This window comes from Amblyraja radiata, chromosome 19 (assembly GCF_010909765.2).
Source record: "Amblyraja radiata isolate CabotCenter1 chromosome 19, sAmbRad1.1.pri, whole genome shotgun sequence".
Classification (NCBI taxonomy): Eukaryota; Metazoa; Chordata; class Chondrichthyes; order Rajiformes; family Rajidae; genus Amblyraja; species Amblyraja radiata.
In genome coordinates this window covers 7457625-7478426 of record NC_045974.1, presented here as the reverse complement: position 1 = coordinate 7478426, position 20802 = coordinate 7457625, and the positions used below count along the sequence as shown (strand labels likewise).

Genomic DNA, 20802 nt, shown 5'->3' with positions numbered 1-20802 from the left:
GGACAATTTAAAATTAATCTGTAATATGGTTGCTCCAAGATGTAATTTAATACTAGGAGTTACAGAATATAAGCCTTTGGTGCTGAAACGTTGAGCACAGAACAGGTAGGAAAGAACTGCAGAATGCTGGTTTAAATCAAAGGTAGACACAAAATGCTGGAGTAACTCAGCGGGACAGGCAGCATCTCTGGAGAGAAGGAATGGGTGACGTTTCAGATCTGAAGAAGAGTCTCGACCCGAAACGTCACCCATTCCTTCTCTCTAGAGATGCTGCCTGTCCCACTGAGTTACTCCAGCTTTTTGGGTCAACAGCAGACAACATGGTCCATATCCCTATATTTCATGCTATTTCACATCTATCTAAATGCCTCTGAAACATTGCTATGGTGTCTACTTCTACCACCTCCCACTTTTTAAATAAAACTGTTGCAAATTTATTTCTCTCATTTGAAACCTTTACATTTTGGTATTTTGACCCCAGGAAAAAAAAAATTACCAATGGCCCACAATTTAATATTATTTGGTGTCTGGCATGCCCAAGAAAAAAAATCCAAGTTTGTCCAATCTTTCTTTAAGGCTGATATACCCGAATCCAGGCAACAACTGGTCTGCATCCTCTCAAACCTGTCCCATCCTCCTTAAAGTGTGATGACCAGAACTTCAAACAGCCCTCAAAGTAGACAAAACTGAAATTGTATACAGCTGCAACAGTACATACCAATTTTATACTCAAGGCCCTGCCAAATGGAGGTGAGGTGACAGCTACTACTGGTTAGTAGTCCAGCTTCAGGTCAGAAGGTACAGGTTTGAATCACATCCCACAAAGCACCATCAAGCAGAGATTGGAGATGTTTTTCTAGATGGCCACACATCAGTTAAATGAATCGAGCAAGACACTCCTGGCAGTCGATGAATCAAACAACTGGTACAATTATGGTAACTATCACAGAGCGCAGGCTCGGCGATCGCTTCACTGAACAACTCTGCGTAGCCCTTCTTAACCTACCTGATCTCCCCGTGGCTCAGCACTTCAACCCCCCCACCCCCATTCCCACATTGACCTTTCTGTCCTGGGCCTGCTCCATTGTCAGAGTGAGGCCCACCGCAAATTGGAGGAACAGCACCTCATATTTCGCTTGGGTAGTTTACACCCCAGCGGTATGAACATTGACTTCTCTAACTTCAGATAGCCCTTGCTTTCTCTCTTCATCCATTTCCCCTTCCCAGTTCTCCCACTAGTCTTACTTTCTCCGACTACATTCTATCTTTGTCTCACCCCCCTCCCCAGACGTCTGAAGATGGGTCTCGACCCGATACGTTGCCCATTCCTTCTCTCCAGAGATGCTGCCTCACCCGCTGTTACTCCAGCATTTTGTGTCTACCTTCGATTTAAACCAGCATCTGCAGTTCTTTCTTACACATCACTAAAGTATCATGGCTTAAAAACATTATCTTGCACTACACATTCACGTTATTTCCTTTATCATGCATCTGTACACACTGGGTGGCTTGATTGTAATCATGCATTGTCTTTCTGCTGTCTGGCTAGCACGTGACAAAAGCTTTTCATTGTACCGCGGTTCATGACAATAGACTAAACTCATTAACTAAATATTTCTGATCCACTGCTAGATAGTTGAGCTGTCTCATTGCTCCAGATATCATTTGACTCAGACCTCCAGTGCTGCCACAGTGCAGTTTCTTAGGTCATGAAGTACATTCTCCAACTTCCTGGTGTGGTGGTGAACCTGTAGAATTCATTGCCACAGAAGGCGGTGGAGGCCGTCAATGGATACTTTTAAGGCAGAGATAGATAAGATTCTTGATTAGTACGGGTGTCAGGGGTTATGGGGAGGGCAGGAGAATGGGGTTAAGATGGAAAGATAGGTCAGCCATGATTGAATGACAGAGTAGACTTGATGGGCTGAATGGCCTAATTCTGCTCCTATCACTTGTGAACTTCCTCTTAGATACATAGAAAATAGGTGCAGGAGTAGGCCATTCGGCCCTTCGAGCCTGCACCGCCATTCAATATGATCATGGCTGATCATCCAACTCAGTATCCCGTACCTGCCTTCTCTCCATACCCCCTAATCCCTTTAGCCACAAGGGCCACATCTAACTCCCTCTTAAATATAGCCAATGAACTGGCCTCAACTACCCTCTGTGGCAGAGAGTTCCAGAGATTCACCACTCTCTGTGTGAAAAAGTTTCTTCTCATCTCGGTCCTAAAGGATTTCCCCCTTATCCTTAAGCTGTGACCCCTTGTCCTGGACTTCCCCTTACATCGCAAAGATGTGCTGGCTGTCAGGTTAATTGGCCACTCTCGTGGAGGGAAGGATAATCAACATTCACAGGCCGTGAGAATATAAGTAACAGGGAAATAAAACGTGGGATTGCTCAAAGAACTGGCATTGAGATTATGGGCTGAATAACCTCTCGGGATGCAAGAAATGCAAAATATTAATTTGGGCTCCCACACACAAGAGACAGAAACTACACATCAGACTGGCATTTGAAATTAAATAATTTTATTAAAGTGAATGACATGCTAAGAAAGACAAATTCAGACTCTGCTAAATTATGATAATGGATATGGTAATCCTATAATCCAAACAATTAATATTAATGACTCCCAACCAGGGTAAAAGAGAAGTCACGGGATGAGGCTGCTCTTTCCTGGACTGAAATATCAAGCTCTGCCCTCATCAGGACATTACAATCCAAACATGGTCCTGCAGTGGCATTGCAATTGCAGAGGCATTTTCCTCTAGTTCAGATTTTAAACCAAGGTATGCAAACCAACATCAGGTAAGGAGCAGGGAACCTGCCCTCAAACATTAGCAACACACAATGTAGCATTTGTTTTGTGTGGGATATTGCTGGTGCAGAATGACTGCTGCCATCCATAACTGCACTTCATTCATTCATTCATTCATTCATTGACTTACAGGTGATATACAAATGCAGATTGCTCTTACAACACAGTTGCTTATTACCAGTACTGTATCGAACTATGATCCAAGAGAGAGGCACTCTTGATTGGGGAAAATGAGATAGCAAACATTGTGCAAAGTAAGTCCAGGAGGAAGTGTGGACGCTGGTGATTGGCAAACAGAATTCCACAGGCAAATACATCTGCCCGATTAGAGAAGGGACAAAAGCAAATGGATGAGAGAAAAGCCAAAGCTGAGGATGGACGAGGGGAAATTATGCCAACAGAGGAGGGAAAAACCACTGAAAATGGAATAGGTGGAATTTGACTGTACAACAATTATTATGAGAGGAGGCATTCCCAACTCAGTCATTTAACCTGACAATGGGCCAGAAACACCTGCATAATAAAATTCGGGTGATAGAACAAAATAAATGATCAAAAGAGTGTTGGGGGGGGGGGGGGAGGAAACAGCACCAATATCAACAACAGCATATTTTTCATTTGAATACTTTTTGCCATTACATGAAGCATTTTATAAATACATGGATGTTCCAATTAAGAAAATGTAGTTTATTTACAAATCTGGCATCCGAATACTTTCTGCATCTGGTGGTAATCTTTAAAAAAAAAACTTTTTAACATTTTTGTTATTGCTGCAGTACCATATCTTATACAAAATGCTCACAAATCCATTCAACATATTTGCACTTTTACCTTCCACATACCATAGGCAGAGCCACATAAATGTCAAAGTAGCAGAACAGTACAATACTGATTGATTTTCTTACAGATATCTAAGTGTATTCATTCAATAGTGATTAGTGAAATCTATAATTTTGAAAACGTTTTGCTTTAGTAAACCACCCATCCAGTGATTAGTGCGGAACCCATGTTCTATTTTCTAGAGAGAAAAAAGTAAAACACACAGTCTAAAATCTTCCATGTGCACAAGCAACATTTTCAAAGCCTGCCTTCCATTTCGGGCAGAGTTAAAACGGACCAAAATACATTTAAAAAAGTAAGCAAAACTTTTAAAGTGGCACAGCTTGGCTCAAAATGATTATTCAAGATGATGCCAGGCAAAGGTGGAAAATTACGAGGAAGAGACATCTTCAGGCTATTTGTACAATTTAGAAGATCGAGAGGAGGCAGGTGTCAGGAATCAGCATTAAACTGATGGCAGGATGCAATACGTTGTTGACCTAATTAGAACTTCTAACGCCATGAACTTCCAGAATAGAACACATCTCACAATTGTTTGAAGAAACTCAATGAAAAACAACTCTAAGATGATGCAATACTGACTTTTGTCTACTTTCAATAGCATTTAAAACATTTATTTTTAACAGACAGATTTTCTCAGTTCCATTAATCGGCTAAGTTCTGCTCTGGCAAGTGAACCTTCTTAAATTAGGAAAGCAGGCATCCAATTCTCTAGTGTAATTTCTGTATATCAATTAGCCTAGTCATCTAATCCAGTGCAGCATTGTCAAAAAAAACAACCACATATTTCCAAGTGTATTTATAATGTACAATGATTTGATGTCAAGTACAAAATGAAAGATAGTAGAGGTGATTTGGCTGTGCTTTTTCCCCTTTTTAAAAAATAATTCTGCCTTTAAAGGCACTCTGCACATTTGTTGGCTAAGGGATTTTAAAATCTTTTTTTAAAAAAATTTTTAAGGCCCATGTAGAAGGAAAAAAAACAAATATATCTACAACACAAATGAAATACAGTTTATTATTTTGCATCTCTTAAAATAAATCTGTTGTCCATATATATATATCTGCATAAGTTGTGTATAGTTACTCAAATAAATTACTTATCCGTGAAACACAATTAAATTATATATTGTGAAATAGTGTTTCTGGCAGAAGAGTGCATATACCATGCAAACAGAATAAATGAACGATGAATGCAATTTGTTCTTTGTGTATTTCTCTCGTCTTTGTTTAACAAAATAATAGAAAGCATGAATAAAATAATATTCTAATGATATCCTTCACCATCTTTCAGATATACATGAATATGTAATGAGATTTTAAAATAACTGCAAAAGAAATTTGTTACTTAAGGCTCTTATATGTATGGCACCTAAGGATAGTTAGTGCAAGATTATTCCACTGCTGTGGTAACAGATCACGCATTCAATACACTACAACACATTTGGAATGCTGTCAAAATCTTTCCACTGAACGCAATGTGCTTTTGAGTAGCCTGAGTGTTTTTTTGTGCATGCATGCACCATGTTAGAAAAATCATGCCACACAATTCCTTCTATTTGTTCTACTTTATATCTGTAAATGATTTATTTATCTTAGCAAATCTTCCTCAAGGAACATTCTACTAAAAATTAAAGATTTCCAAAACCTTCAGCTACACTTAAGCATTTCAAATGATCCACTCAACTGCACCTTGTGATAATTTAGAATCAAATCGTATTATTTGTGCATCAGATTCTGCACATTAAAAACAAAACAAATCTACTTTTCCACGTAATTCCTCCATAGTAGGCATACATTTAGAAATAAAAACTATGCAATAAAACGAAACATTAAAGTGGCACTTGCTAGAGAGCTACTATTAAATCACAACTGTTTGAAATACAATTACACTTAATGTTCCTTTAAAGTTTGAAGTTGTTATATGACGGAATACTACAGATTTCTTTTATTTGTTTTTGGAAAGTACAATTCCACAATAGCCATGGAGCCAAAAATCAACCATGCACTTTGATCACCTATTTTGGTTTACCTCTACCTGAGAAATGTTTTTGATTTTGAAAACGAAGGGGATATGCGCATGGCCGTACATGTGGAAGGTATCCAGACTTTCAAGGAACGAGCAAGTTAAATATATTTTTTGGCTTTTTCACTTTCACAATTGTGGTCAAATATCCCACAATGTAAAAACCTAACCAAAGATAAACACCATATAATTTGCCCACACAGTCCCCATTTGCATGAAGCGCAGCATTCCTCTTTATATTTTAAACTTAATAAAAGATCTTTATAATTTTTTAGGTTGATCCAAAAACCTGAATTTGCAAAATGATGGAAATAAATTGCTGTGTGGATCACGCCTATACGGGCAAAAAGCAATGTGCGCTTCCAAGTGTCAATTTATTGGGCGCTGTTCTGCACGAGGGTAACTTGTCCTAAAATCGCACACTTCATTTTTCCTACATTTTGGGGCAACATAAAGCATGTCCCAATTAGAGATAGTGCACCAGGCATTTTATTTGCAGATTCCACACAATGTTAAAGAAGTCAGCGGATGAAGCTATTTTTAGTTCCTTTCTTTATAAATATCTAGAAAAAAAAAGACCTGTTTGGCTAATATTTGTATGTTCAAGAGTGTACACCTTTTGTGTAATTCTTCAAGGAATAATTGAGTGAATTCAGATATGCTCGATATGCAAAACAAATGTTAAGTGACTGATTGATTAGATATGCCTCGAAGCCGCATCCCATGAAAGTTAACTCATCCTTTTCATTGAGGTACAGCATGTAATTAACTGATAGCAAATGGGTTGATAAAACATGTACAAGCAGATTTCACAATTCGGTTTTAATTTTTTTTTTTTTTTTTTTTAAAAGAACTACATTGGCAGAATTAAGATTAATTCACTTTGATGCACGCTATCCACTGGACAGTCTTTTTGAACTAAACTAGCAGGCCAAGACTTTATCAACCACCACCCACCATCCCACCCTTCAAAAAAAAATCAATTGCTTAATAATATTTTATAACTGAACAATTTGTTTCTCACTTTAGTCATCAAAAAACATTTAACCTGAAACATTTACATTGCAAGCCACATCAAAATGCTCATTGGCATTAAACCAGTGGCATTTTGTGGTTTTCTTTTTTTTTTTGTTCACCAGTAAAAGAATATAAAATCTTGTTCATTGAAGTGTTGACTGTAATAAAATAGATTTGCATTGTACTGCACAGTTTTTCCCGGAATTGTGAAAATGGTTGAAGGGAACATGCACTGCCAGAGCAGGCCTAAAGCTTCCCATGCCAAACTCCCATGGTGCAGACCCTTTTGCTTTAAATATCAGGAAGACTAGCTAGTAAATCAAGTAGCTGTCTACATCAGTCAATGCCATTGGAGTGTTACTCACTAAATAGGACAAGAGATTTACAAAAAGTAAACCTTTTCATAATTTGTGATTTTGACTCCGGCATCAACATTTTCAGTGCCAATTATTTGTAACGAGTCTGAGGCAGTTACACGTACCAAGAAGCAAATATTCCCCCTCCTTCCCCAACATCCCTCAACTCTATCACTATCCCAGGGTTTCTTTTAAATTGTCACTTTTCTGTGATATAAATACAGTACTGGAGGAGGAAACACATTTTTGGCATTTTTTTAAAATATAAATCTGGCAAACAAGTACAGTACTTCAAAAAAAGCAAAGGAGGAAAACACAGCATTCCTAAAATACCCACTATACTTTTTAAAGATTGGTCTGCACAAAATTGTCAACAGTAAGATAAGTTGCAAAATAAACTTTGCAGTTGTACCCTTTAAATACTTGATAAAACATGTTTCATAGGCATCAGCAGGAAAATACTGTACTTATTATCCCACTTTAAATACTAACCTCATACTTTATTTTATATGTTTCTTACCTATATTAATACTGAAAAAATTAAACTTTGTTTGAATGCTCTGAAGACCCATACATACACAATAAAACCGTTATTTTTGCGCGTCACCTGAATAAATATGTCAGACATCGTCTTAACCGAGTATTTGCATGTTTGAACTTAGTTACAGTAATGTACAGTCCTAAAAACAGATCCCCATTTCACTGGAAAATGCTCTATGTTACAGCTCTGTTGTGGTAATTGTCAGTCTACTGCAGTGCATTCCAATGCTTATGGGCATTTATTCCCTTCCCTCTCCCTTGAAGCAAACTTGTGTTCAAAACACCTGCTATGGAGAAGTGAGAAATGATTTTGTTTTTTTAATCGGCCATTTTCTGGTTCCAGAATCTAAGTTAAGGCCAACATAAAAAAATTAAAATCTCTTTAGCTTTCAAAGTGGTGGCTGAAAGGACTGCAATCACAGTACAAACTAACCGCATGGTGCACTTTTGCTCCAACATTGTCTGCATAGCGTACTGCATTGATCAGTTATCACACCCCTCAGTTTCTGCACATAAAAATGTGTAAATATTTCCAAACAACAATAATTAAATCTGGATGAGCCAGTTCCTTTAGTTCTTCCCTTGTGACTGCTGCTTTAAGGGGGCTGAAGGATTCCCTGCAGCAGCTGAAGGCTTGATCCATGGGAGGGAAACCATTGGGGATGCTCGAGAGGTGGCTGTGGTTGTCATCATTGTAACCTGGATCACTTGTTCACTCTGCATCAGTCTAATCAGAGTTTTCACACGTTCCAGCGAGGCCCGAGTTCCTTTCTGTTTAGCTATGAGATTCGTTTTCAATTCTAGACATTTCTGTTAAATAAATAAAAGTTAGACAAATGTTCTTCAGCTGCCATATCTGAGAGATTGATGATGTAGAACGTGAACAAGTCACTGTTTGAGTTTGTATTCCACACTGAGACATATTAATCTAATTACACAGCAAGGCTGTTCCATCCATCATATCTATGCAAATTCAAAGTACAATCCTCCCCCAAAATGTAATTTCATGTTTTAAAACCCCATCCATTTTATTTTAAAGCATTTCATGATCTTTGTCTCAATAGTAACTCCTGGTAGAGTATTTCCTGTAATTCATTGTAAATTAAATGATTTAATTTACCCTATACCAATGAATTATAAGAACCCATTTTTATTTCCCAAATGAGGATCCTGAGTTCAAGCTCTTGTTCTTCTTAACTTGTCAAAGGGCAGAATCAAATTTTCAATACTTAATTTACAGCATTCAAAACTATTTATTTCCAATTATTTTCATAAGTATAACCTCTCTCATGTAGATTGATTATTGAATACATGTTTACAATTTACCTATATAGCTTTAAGGGCCTGTCCCACTTACGCGATATTTTCGGCAACTTGCCGGCACCCGTCATAATCGCAGCAGGTCGATGAAAGTTTTCAAAATGTTGAAAATCCAGCGGCGACCAGAAAAGGGTACAACTCTTTGGGCGACTACTCACGACCAAACAGGCGTCACATGTCGTGAGTAATGGGCCAAAGAGTCGTACCTTTTTCTAGTCGCCGCTGAATTTTCAACAATTTGAACATTTTCAGCGACCTGCTGCGACTATAACAAGTCGCTGAACAAAATCACGTAAGTGGGACACGCCCTTTAATATTCTTCTTACAACAAAGAACTACACCCAGTATTCAAACAGCAAACTTCATTTGTTTTACACATTTTACCCACATGCCCCACAGTACAATAAAATAATTTAAATTTCCTTGGGATGGCTAAACCTTTGGTGATGGCACAAAATACAATGTATTTGAAATGTTTTATTAAAATTATTTTAAAAAATCACTTTACATGATCAAACTTTAATGGTGAAAGCTGAAAGTTGAAATTAAATGGAAATGATAGTAATAGGAATTTACATTGTGTACACAAAAGTATCGCAAAATATTGGGGTAGTAGGCAAAGATAAAAGACAGGATTTAATGGATTTAACGTAATGATTTAATGGATATTACACAATATTGAACGTGAGCATATTGCCTCTCAAAATTCTTTATTCTGTACAAATACTATTTAAACATGCCTTCAGCTGGTGTTATCATATTGAAACTAATACCCTCTAATATATATGTTTAAAAAATAGGTCTACAAAATACTGCAAACGGGGGTCTGAAACAAAACACTTTTGGCCGGTCAGGCACGATCTGTAGAGAAACAGTTCTAATGAAAAGGTCAACCTGAAATGTTAGCTCCATTATACTCTTCCCAGATGCTGCCCAAACTGCATTTTGTATTTTTATTTCTGTACTTTAAAAATATTGCTTCAACTTTATGAAACATTAGGGATTGTGCATAACATTTATGTTGTATTTGGAATGATTTCAGCAGCATAAGCAGCTCTTTTCATTTGCTCCATACCTAAGCTGCTTATCACAGATGCTCATCCCAAAGGAACACGTAGGCACTGATAGTCAAAACCTTTGCAATTGGAATGGAACATTAAAGAACACAATCAAATAATTTGTTAAAGAAAATATGTTGGGATATACTTTTGAGTTTTTTTGTACTCATCATCTCGTCTGGAACTATGTGGGATGTGTGCTTAAGTGAACATTCAGCTGATACAAACAAGTAGACCCAATTCCACACAGTTGTAGTATTGTTTCAAACTTTGCCATCCATGAGTAATAAAAACTTTGCTGATAAATGATATGAAAAAAAAAAAAATCACATGCAGGATCCACTAAGTTTGAACTTCCAACTATTACAGATTTGGACAACTATAGCATGACGTACCTGCTCTGCTAGGCTACTGCATTTAAAATCAAAGGGTAGGATTAGAAATTACAGCAAAAAGAAAATTCAGCTGGCACCCCATTATACAAATACTTATTTTGTTATGTTGTACCTGATAAGTGGTTTGTGAACACAAATGGAAATGGAATGGGAATAAGTTTTATAATGGACTTGTTAATTATTTGACCACGTTACACAAAAGATCATTATAGGTTATGCAACCTCACCGTTACAGCATTACTGAGCAATCTGTCCTTTTCCTCCAGCTGCTCATGTTCACTCTTTAACTCGGTACCTCGCTTTAACAGTTTTCTTTTCTCCTCTTCTTTCACTGTGGAAATAACATTAAATCAAAATACCACCAGTTCCTAAACCGAATCATTTTACAGCAGGCACACGCAATTCCAGCCATTATTTGTTTTGCTGCAGCTTTTTTTGTAAAGCATACAGAAATTTATAGAACAATCAGATGACAGTCTGAAAGTGGTTTTGTTCGTAATGATTTGGATTTCATCAGGTGAATCTTTAATCAGAATTCAGAGATTCCAAATTACGTCAAAAATCAGAGATTCCCTTGTTTATATAAAGAAGCTGCGAATAACAAAAATCATAAATAAGCGTGATCTTGTTATTTCATGTAATTCCAATAATGTTTGATTAAAAGTGAATACTTTTTATATTACTGAGGTCCTAGCCTGCGGGATTTAGTCAGACTCGTGTGGGAAGAAGCCAACTTGTGTTGAAATGGCACAGGTTAATTAAGCCAACACTGACCCGATTTCAGTTGTTTACTTTAATTAAATTCCTTTATACCTGCAAGCTCAAAAACTACTCTAGGAAGCTTCCACTCAAATTCAGATTCCATACGTCACAGACATACAAGCTGGGTTTCCTTCTATTTAACAGATCTATCTTTTCCGGCAGTCAGCATCATGAGACAGTGGACATTATTAATCCAACGGAGAACCAAACTAAAATAGCACCATTCCCCTCACCAATATAAGATGACACTCTAAGATAATGAAGCTAGACACAGCCTAAATTGATCAGCTTTTCTACTAATAAATTTGATAATCAAAGGAAACAGTAGAAGATAACCACTAGTCCATTCTATTAAAACGCTTCTGCAAGGTTGTGCTGCTTTACTCTTCATTTATTTCTCTTTGCCTCGTGTCACGCATGTGCTTCCTCTGGTTACTGTTATGTCCTCATTTATAACACAGCTGGATTTTTGGATATGATGGAATTTCCCACAAGTTTTCATATGCTCTCAGGACTGCCCCATCTAAAGCATTGGAAAACTCATTATTATAGATTTTCAACTTTCTGCCAGAGGGTTAGCATTAGTTTCCGCATAAACATTAGGTTAGCACAATCTCTCAGACCTTTCCAATGTCCCTATGTTATCAAACTGCAACATTCACACAAAGGGTGGTGGGTGTATGGAACAAGCTGCCAGAGGAGGTGGTTGAGGCTGGGACTATCCCATCGTTTAAGAAACAGTTAAGACAGGTACATGGATAGGACAGGTTTGGAGAGATATGGACCAAGCACAGGCAAGTGGGACTGGAACATTGTTGGCCGGTGTGGGCAAGTTGGGCCGAAGGGCCTGTTTCCACACTCTATGACTATCCAGTGCAAAGGGAATGAAAGTAGTGCCCCACCATGACCATTTTCAACCTTGATGTCAAATTGTTCCCACAGTGAAATTCAGACCACCTAACTATTATGAAGATCACCTACTTCCTCTATATTACTGTCCAACTTTGATTCCGCCTCAGCTAATCTGCCACTGAAAAGCTCACTGGGTCTCCATCAACTTCACAATTTACCAAGCCAATTATCTCCAGTCCAGCAATCTTTAATTGCCCTTTGTAAAATCAAGGCCATCTAAAACTCTGAGCATGTCATAACTCAGACCATGTCACCCTTCCCCTTGCCAACCCACAATGAAACCTGATTAAGTAATGCCGAGACACAAATATTCATCTTTTTCTTTTAAATCTCTCTAATCTCGTCCGCATCCTCCAACATTTTACCCCAGAGCTATGTGTTTTCCTGTAATTACGACCTTTTGAGCATCGAGCATTTTTGTGCCTTCAGCTGCCAAGACTTAAAATTCTGTAATTCACTCCCTTATTCTCGATTTTTCTAATTATATCTCTTTTTCTAAAATGCCCCTTCAAATCTACCTCTGGCCATTTGATCATATGGCCCAATATCACCTTATGACGACAGTGTCATTGGATTGATAGACTCCAGTGTAATGACTTGTAGTTTGGGATGCTAAAAGTTCTACACAAATGATAGTTCATCCTGTTCTAAAGCTACGGTTGAGGATTGGTATATTAAAATAAACTTTCAATGTTTGATTAGAAGATTTAAAATGAAAATGGGATAACACAAGAGGTCGAAATCAATGTTTTGAGTTCCAAGATTCAGCTCGAAACTGAAATCTACACGTTCCCTGGAAGTATGTGGTAGAAGTCAGTCAGACCCTGCAGTTGTCCTGCACTGCTCACGTACAGTCAGCCACTTCTGGTGTTCAACATACACTATATTTTCATACCTGCTTTATGTGCAAGATAGGAATGGACAATAGCCAAAGTCCCAGGCCATGATACATTATCTTCTTTCTTTAATACCTGTGTAGACAATAAAAAAAAAGAAAAAAAACTCGCTAATCTCTCTTAAATAGTGGGATTGGAATTTCTGATTGAAATAAGAAATGTATAAATTGGTCCTAAACTGTAATAATTGTACCCATGTTTAAATGAAAGTAAATTACTCTCATAGCACATTATTAAAATCTCGAGGGGAACATGGTATTCAGGACATGTAGTATCTTGGAGAATCAGTAAAATAATTAAATAGGACCGAGATTATCCTTGTAGAAGCTATGTGGGAAATGTTGGTCAGTAGAAACCAACATCAGATTTCAAAGATTTATTTGCTTAATACCCATGTTCTTCTTCTTCACTTGCCTGGATGACCGTACTCCCAACTTTGAAAAGGCTTCACACCATCTAAGCCAATGCAGCCCACTTGATTGGTATTCCAATTCACCGCCATAAACATTCATTTAGACTAGAGATGCAGCACGGGAACAAGTCCTTTGGCCCACCGTGTCCACGCCGACAAGCGATCACCTCGTACACTTGCACTATCCTACACACTAGGGACAATTTACAATTATTTTTACTGAAGCCAATTAACCTATAAACCTGCATGCCTTGATGTGCGGGAGGAAACCGGAACACCCGGAGAAAACCCACGCGGTCACAGGGAGAACGTACAAACTCCATACGGACAGCACCCAAGGTCAGGAGTGGACCTGGATCTCTGGCGCTGTAAGGCAGCAAATCTACCGCTGTGTCACCCTCTGCTTCTATCTCCAGCATTACTTCTTCTGCGAGTGCAGTGATTCTACGGTATACTAGCTATAAAATTCTCTGCAGTTACTTGTCTAGATCAGGGGCCTCCAAACCTTTTAGCATGAGGGCCACATTACATATTTGGCACATTTTAGCGGGCCATACACATTCACACCCACTCACTGGGGCCACCGCAGCCGCTGTTGCCGATCTTCACTGACTCCCTGGGGCCATTGACAGTAACCTGTCAGAAGCTGCACACAAACCCTCAACTTGATAGCCTACGGCAAACTGACGTGTAAGTTCCCGCGTTACCACAGAACCCGCTAAATAGCCCGCCACATGGAATGTGTTAAGAGCTTGCTGCGGGCCGGATAAAATCTCATGGCGGGCCGGATGTGGCCCGCGAATCATAGTTTGGAGACGCCTGGCCTAGATGGTTCTAATAAATAGCACCAAACTCAACTACCATGCAGGATAAAAGGCTCCAGGTGCATGGGAACATCACTTCTTGAATGTTCCTCATCAAGGCACACATCATCTCGAGTTAGAAATAAATCAGTTTCTTTAATGTGTGTCAATCTTTCCCCAATGGCAATGTGGAATACTTTCCCCAGAGGTATGGCAGCAGTTCAAGACATTGGCCAGCAACACTCAGATATCCAAAAATGATTTTTAAAAGCCCTATCAGCTTCTCATTCAAAGGATGGACTGATTATATCAGAAAGTCAACGACTGAAGAATTTCAAATTTAAGACATTGCTGGATTTTTAGCAAGGACACTGCTGGATAGGATAAGATAATAAAGATGACATCATTTTGAGATGATATTCCTAAATCTTGGCAATAGAATTGTTGGGAAAAGGTAGCCTTCTTCTTTGAGAGACTATCCATCAGCAGCCTATTCGACAATGCAGATCAAAGTTGAGCCCGATTTTGGAAGCAGAAGCCACAGTCCTTACTAAAACGTCTAAGACTAACGTGGAGGCACGGTGGCATAGCGGTAAAGTTTCTGCCGTACCGTGTCAGAGACTCGGTTTGATCCTGACTACGGGTGCCGTCTGTACGTTCTCCCCATGACCCGCATGAGTTTCCTCCAGCTCCTACAACATAGAGGTTTGTAGGTTAATTGGCTTTGTATAATGGTAAATTGCCCCTAGTGTGCGGGGATCGCTGGTCAGCATGGTGGGCCGAAGGGCCTGTTTCCGCACTGTATCTCAAGACATTCCAGCTAAGATCCGCTGGCGCAATTCCTTGACAACCACAGTTTACATAACTGAGATAATTATTTTCATCAGCTCAGCAATAATGGATTTATTCTGTCTCCTAAATGTAACATTCATTTGGTGAGAAAGGGAGCTACCTGTACCTTTTCTTGGCATCTGGGGCATACCCACACCCCTTTGGGAATAGTCTTAAGCGGAGGTTCCAAACATTCCAAATGATAAACACGAGAACAAGTATCACACAAAAGTAGTTGACCACTACGTTTGCACACTGTGCAGTAGTCTTCATGAATGTCATCCTGTAACACAAAACAAAGGCAAATTAATTAGGCCAATTGATTGAATTGAGATTGTTGTAGTAGCACTGCATTTGAACTTCAGTGCACAGTATAAACAAAAACTACAACTAATTTAATAATCTTTTCCTTTTTCTTTTTCCACCGAACACAGACCTGCGACCATTACCACCTCTCAGGATGTGGCTAACAAGGGCAACAGAATGTCACCAACTGCAAGTTCCCCTCCAAGCCACATGCAATGCTGACTTAGTAATGCGTTGATGGCACTTCATCACCATTGATCTAAGCACTGATGTTTCCTACCCAGCAGTGCTGTGGAGCATCTTCAGCAGATGGAGTGCAGCAGTTTAATTGCCAGTTAGTCATTTCCACCTTCTCAATTATCAACTTTGGATCAAAATGTGCTGGCCAGCGACTTCCACATGCAGAGGAATTTTTAAATAAATTTTCCTCATTCTTTTCCAAGGTGCACAGCTGAGGAACACTGGAATGGGATCAGTGTTGTACTGCACATCTGCTCAATTTTGCTCTTGTCAAATCATTTTTGGAAATGTCACTGAAGAAGGGTCTCGACCCGATAAGTCACCCATTCCTTCGCTCCAGAGATGCTGCCTGTCTACCTTCCGCTTTATAATAAGGTGGCTATTGTAGAACAAGACCGTAGAACTGTGGAAAAAAGAGAGGCTATTCATCTCCTGCCAATGCCAGCTCTGCTAAAACAATCCCAAACTAATTTGGTGGCCCAGCCCTACCCTCCCTCCAGAATTGTACCTTTTTCCAATTTCACATGCTCATCTATATTTTTATTTGAAAACCAATGGTCTTTGCTTCATTTACTACACTGCTCAAATTAATTTCCCCATAACTTTAGTGAGGATCTGAAACAATGACTTATTGTCACCATAAGCAATCTAATCAAGTGTAACCCAAATTCTTTTTTTTTTTTTAAATCTCCCCAAAATGCTTCTGGAACCTTAATCCCTTCCCCATGTCTCAAAGCATTTATCACCAATTCTATTCCATATGTGCTCTTTAACTTAAAAGCCTCTTTTGTAAATAAAATGTCTGAAACTGTATGCAGTAGTACGACAGATGTACGACTAGTATTTTGCACTAATTTATCATTCCTATTCTTGGTTAGTTTACGAACCACATGATTTTACAGTTTAACTAAATGCACTTTCTTACAAATAAAACAAATTGCTGCATCATCCCAACTCATTGCCACAGAAGGCTGTGGAGACCATGTCCATGGATAACTTTAAGGCTGAGATTAATAGATTCTTCATTAGTACGGGTGTCAGTGGTTAGAATTGGGGCTCAACACCTCCCTGTGTGCCTGGGTCCTGGACTTTCTCACCACCAGGCCCCAGGTAGTCAAGATGGGAGGGAATACATCGAAGTCCCTCACCCTGAGCACAGGATCGCCCCAGGGTTGCGTCCTCAGCCCCCTATTGTACTCCCTGTACACACATGACTGTATGGCTAGGTTCAGCTCCAACTCAATAATTAAGTTTGCTGATGACACTGTGTTGGTGGGCCTGATCTCAGACAACGACAAGAAGGCCTACCGGGAGGAGGTGGCTGGTCTAGCAATCTGGTGTCAGGATAACAGCCTCCACTTGAACATCAAAAAAACGAAGGAGCTGATCGTGGACTTTAGGAGGGCACATCATCCGAGGACGTACACTCCATTGAGGATAAATGGGGATCCTGTGGATAGGTTGAACTGTTTTAAATATCTGGGAGTCCACATCTCCGAGGATATGACATGGGCATCACACGCCTCAGCACTCGTGAGTAAGGCAAGGCAGCGCCTTTACCACCTCAGGCAATTGAGGAAATTCAGAGTGTCTCCGAGGATCCTCCAGTGCTTCTACGCAGCGGCGGTGGAAAGCATCTTGTCCGGGAACATTACCATCTGGTTTGGGAATTGCTCTGCCAAGGACAAGAAGGCTCTGCAGAGAGTAGTGCGTTCGGCTGAACGCACTATGGGAACTTCACTTGCCCCCCTGCAGGAACTATACATCAGGAGGTGCAACTCGAGAGCCAACAATATCATGAGAGACCCCTTCCACCCCTGCAACGGACAGTTCCAGCTGCTACGGTCAGGCAAACGCCTCCGTTGCCATGCGGTGAGAACAGAGAGGTTGAGAAGGAGTTTCTTCCCAGAGGCCATTCGGACTGTAAACGCCTATCTCACCAGGGACTAACTCTACTGAACGTTTTTCCTTCCATTATTTATTATGTAAAAGAATATGTGTGTTATGATTGTGTTTATAGTTTGTTTGGTTGTTTGTCTTTTGCACAAAAGTCCGCGAGCATTGCCACTTTCATTTCACTGCACATCTCGTATGTGTATGTGACAAATAAACTTGACTTGACTTGACTTATGGGGAGAAGGCAGGAGAATGGGCTTGAGGGGGAAAGATAGAAAAGCGGATTAGACGATGGATCAAATGGCCTAATTCTGTTCCTATAATTTATGAACATAAGTGTGAATTTTAGTCATTGACCTGTGAGATTCCTTAAACATCTTTAAAATACATTACATTTATAATCTCTTTTGCCGACAAATTAAAACTCTTCTCTCAAACTTACATTTATCAGGCTAAACCTGCCTTGAACTTTGCTAGTTTAATTCGATCATTTAAAAGTGCTCACTAATTTGAACTCAAATTATAGATGCTGCACGAATGTCCAGATGTGACACTACATTACCTTACTATTATCCACCTTATTATCCTCACTTATAGAACAGATATTAGATTAATCTAATATCTTTTGACACCATTTGTCTCACAGAGGAGGCCTGCAGTATTATGGTCAGAAGTGGTTTACTTCTTTGGATTATCTTGCATCCCAATTGAAGGAAGTTAACACGGGTCTGCATTTTTAATTTCAGAACCATTTGTTTTTCTTAAATGTTTCTTTCGTGCAATGATACTTTATTAAACATTGTAACATGCAGCATTTAGTATTTGAAGCTTGCAGTAACAAAAACTTAGTTGTTAAAAAGACCATTATTTTTGAAAATCATGTGGGGGAAAATTTGCTATGGTGAGCCTGAAACTCAATTGTATTTATAATATGATTTTCTATCATGAGGATTCTTAGAAATGCAACATTTACAAGACAACTAGACAGGATAGGAAAGGTTTAGAGAGATACGGACCAAACGCAGGCAGGTGGGACTAGTGTAGCTGGGGCATCCTGGTCGTCATGGGCAAGTTAGCTTGTTTCCGCGCTGTATAACTAACTATTGCGTTACAGCAGAACTACCAGTACAGAGATAGGAAAAAAGGGGGCTAAGTAGACTTGGGGGGGGGGGAAATTGCACTCTTTTTGCAAATAAGAGAGAGAGAGAGAGAGAGAGATTAATAGTTGAGCCAGGTGGAGATGTGCTGATTACACAAGAACATGAGGAACAAGTGGAATGTACCAATGGCTTTTAATGCCCGTGATCACAGGTGATCTTCTTTCTCATATTTCCTTCCTGATCAAAATATCCCGATTCCCTTTGATTCAAAAGATCTAAGCAACAAATGTATTCGGCAAACAAAGCACTCCATTCATCAGTGCACAGAAATCCTGGAGTGGAAGTGTGAAGGAAATTAAAATTCAGTGAAAAGGTGATGAGAAAACACAATTTTTGTTCTAGACTAAACCTTGTTCACCTTTTCATTTTGCTGATGAATTGATGACGGTACAAGTGCCAGTCCTGCACTCGCACCACATTGGAAACTTGTCACATTTGCTTCAAGTCATCATGTGTCTTGCCTTCACTTTAGCTCCACCCAACTCTCTTCAAGCTCTTTATTCTATTCACCCAGATCCATTCTATCTTTCCTTCCTCTTGCTGTTTTCCTGTTGCAGCTCAATGGAATCTCAAGCATCTTCCAGTTAGACATTTAAAACCTTCCAGCCTCAACAGAATTAAATCATTTCCGTTCATAATCATTACCAGACAGCTGATAGGAATAATAATTCTTCTGTGGCCATTTACAAGACTACAGCACAGAATTCTAGGTCAATACTTCACTGCAGAATTATAAGAGTTGTTCTGACAGGATCCCATCTTTCAGATAAGATAGTGAACTGTAACCCTGTATGCTTTCATAGATGTCAGTAAAAGATCCAATGGTCATTCAGAAAGTATTCAGACCCCTTCACTTTTTCCACATTTTGTTACGTTAGTCTTATTTTAAAATGGATTAAATTCATTTTTTTATCATCAATCTACACACAATACCCCAGAATGAAGAAGTGAAAACAGGCGTTTAGAAATTTTTGCAAAGTAATTAAAAAGAAATAACTGAAATATCACATTTACATAAGTAGTCAAACCCTTTGCTATGACACTCAAAGTTGAACTTAGGTTCATCCTGTTTCCATTGATTACCCTTGAGATATTTCTACAACTTGATTGGAGTCCACCTGTGGTAAATTAAATTGATTGTACATGATTTGGAAAGGCACGCACCTGCCTACATAATGTCCCACAGTTGACGGTGCATGTCAGAGCAAAAACCAAGCCATGAAGACGAAGGAATTGCCCATAGACCACCGAGACAAGATTGTGTCGAGACACCGAGCTGGGGAAGGGTATAAAACAATTTCTGCAGCATTGCTGGTCCTGAAGAGCACAGTGGCCTCCGTCATTTGAAAATGGAAGAACTTTGGAACCACATAGAACTTCATAGAGCTGGCCGGTAGAGTGGTCAGACGGAAGCCACTCAGTAAAAGGCTCGACAGCCTGCTTGGAGTTTGCCAAAAGGCATGATAAACAAGATTCTCTGGTCTGATTAAACCAAGTTTGAACTCTTTGGCCTGAATGCCAATCGTCAGGTCTGTAGGAAACCAGGCACCGCTCATTACCTGGCCAATACAATATCTACGGTGAAGCATGGTGCTGGTAGCATCATGCTGTGGGGATGTTTTACAGCGGCAGGAGCTGGGAGACTAGTCAGGATCGAGGGAAAGATGAACGGAGCAAAGTACAGAGAGATCCTTGATGAAAGCCTGCTCCAGAACATTCTGGACCTCAGACTGGGGCGGAGGTTCACCTTCCAACATGACAATGACCCCAAGCACACAGCCAAGAAAACGCAGGAGTGGCTTAGTGACAAGTCCGTGAATGTTCTTGAGTGGCCCAACCAGAGCCCGGACTTGAACCCGATCGAACATCTCTGGAGGGACCTGAAAATAGCTGTGCATCGACGCTCCCCATCCAACCTGACAGAGGTTGAGAAGATCTGCAGAGAATGGGAGAAATTACCCAAATACAGGTGTGCCAAGCATGTAGCGTCATATCCAAGAAAACTTCATGCAGTAATCGCTGCCAAAAGTGCCTCAACAAATTACTGAGTAAAGGGTCTGAATACTTATGTAAATGTGATATTTCTGTTATTTCTTTTTAATTACTTTGCAAAAAATTTGTGAACACCTGTTTTCGCTTTATTATGGGGATTGTAGATTGATTAAAATCCATTTTAGAATACGGCTGTAACGTAAGAAAATGCGGGGGAAA

At 39.5% G+C, this 20802-nt stretch overlaps 1 protein-coding gene across 11 annotated transcripts in view; it reads right to left on the bottom strand.

The window, feature by feature from the left end:
- Positions 1-2514: 2514 nt before the first annotated feature.
- Positions 2515-20802, bottom strand: part of phf21b (PHD finger protein 21B) — a 79042-nt gene continuing 60754 nt past the window's right edge. For all 11 annotated transcript variants that reach the window (XM_033037589.1, XM_033037581.1, XM_033037584.1 and 8 more), the window contains 4 exons: positions 15117-15272; positions 12943-13018; positions 10601-10704; positions 2515-8410 (listed from right to left, as the gene is read on the bottom strand). In XM_033037589.1, the coding sequence (XP_032893480.1) occupies positions 8171-8410; positions 10601-10704; positions 12943-13018; positions 15117-15272 (576 nt within the window). In that variant the 3' untranslated portion in view covers positions 2515-8170. The remainder of the gene's footprint in view (positions 8411-10600; positions 10705-12942; positions 13019-15116; positions 15273-20802) is intronic.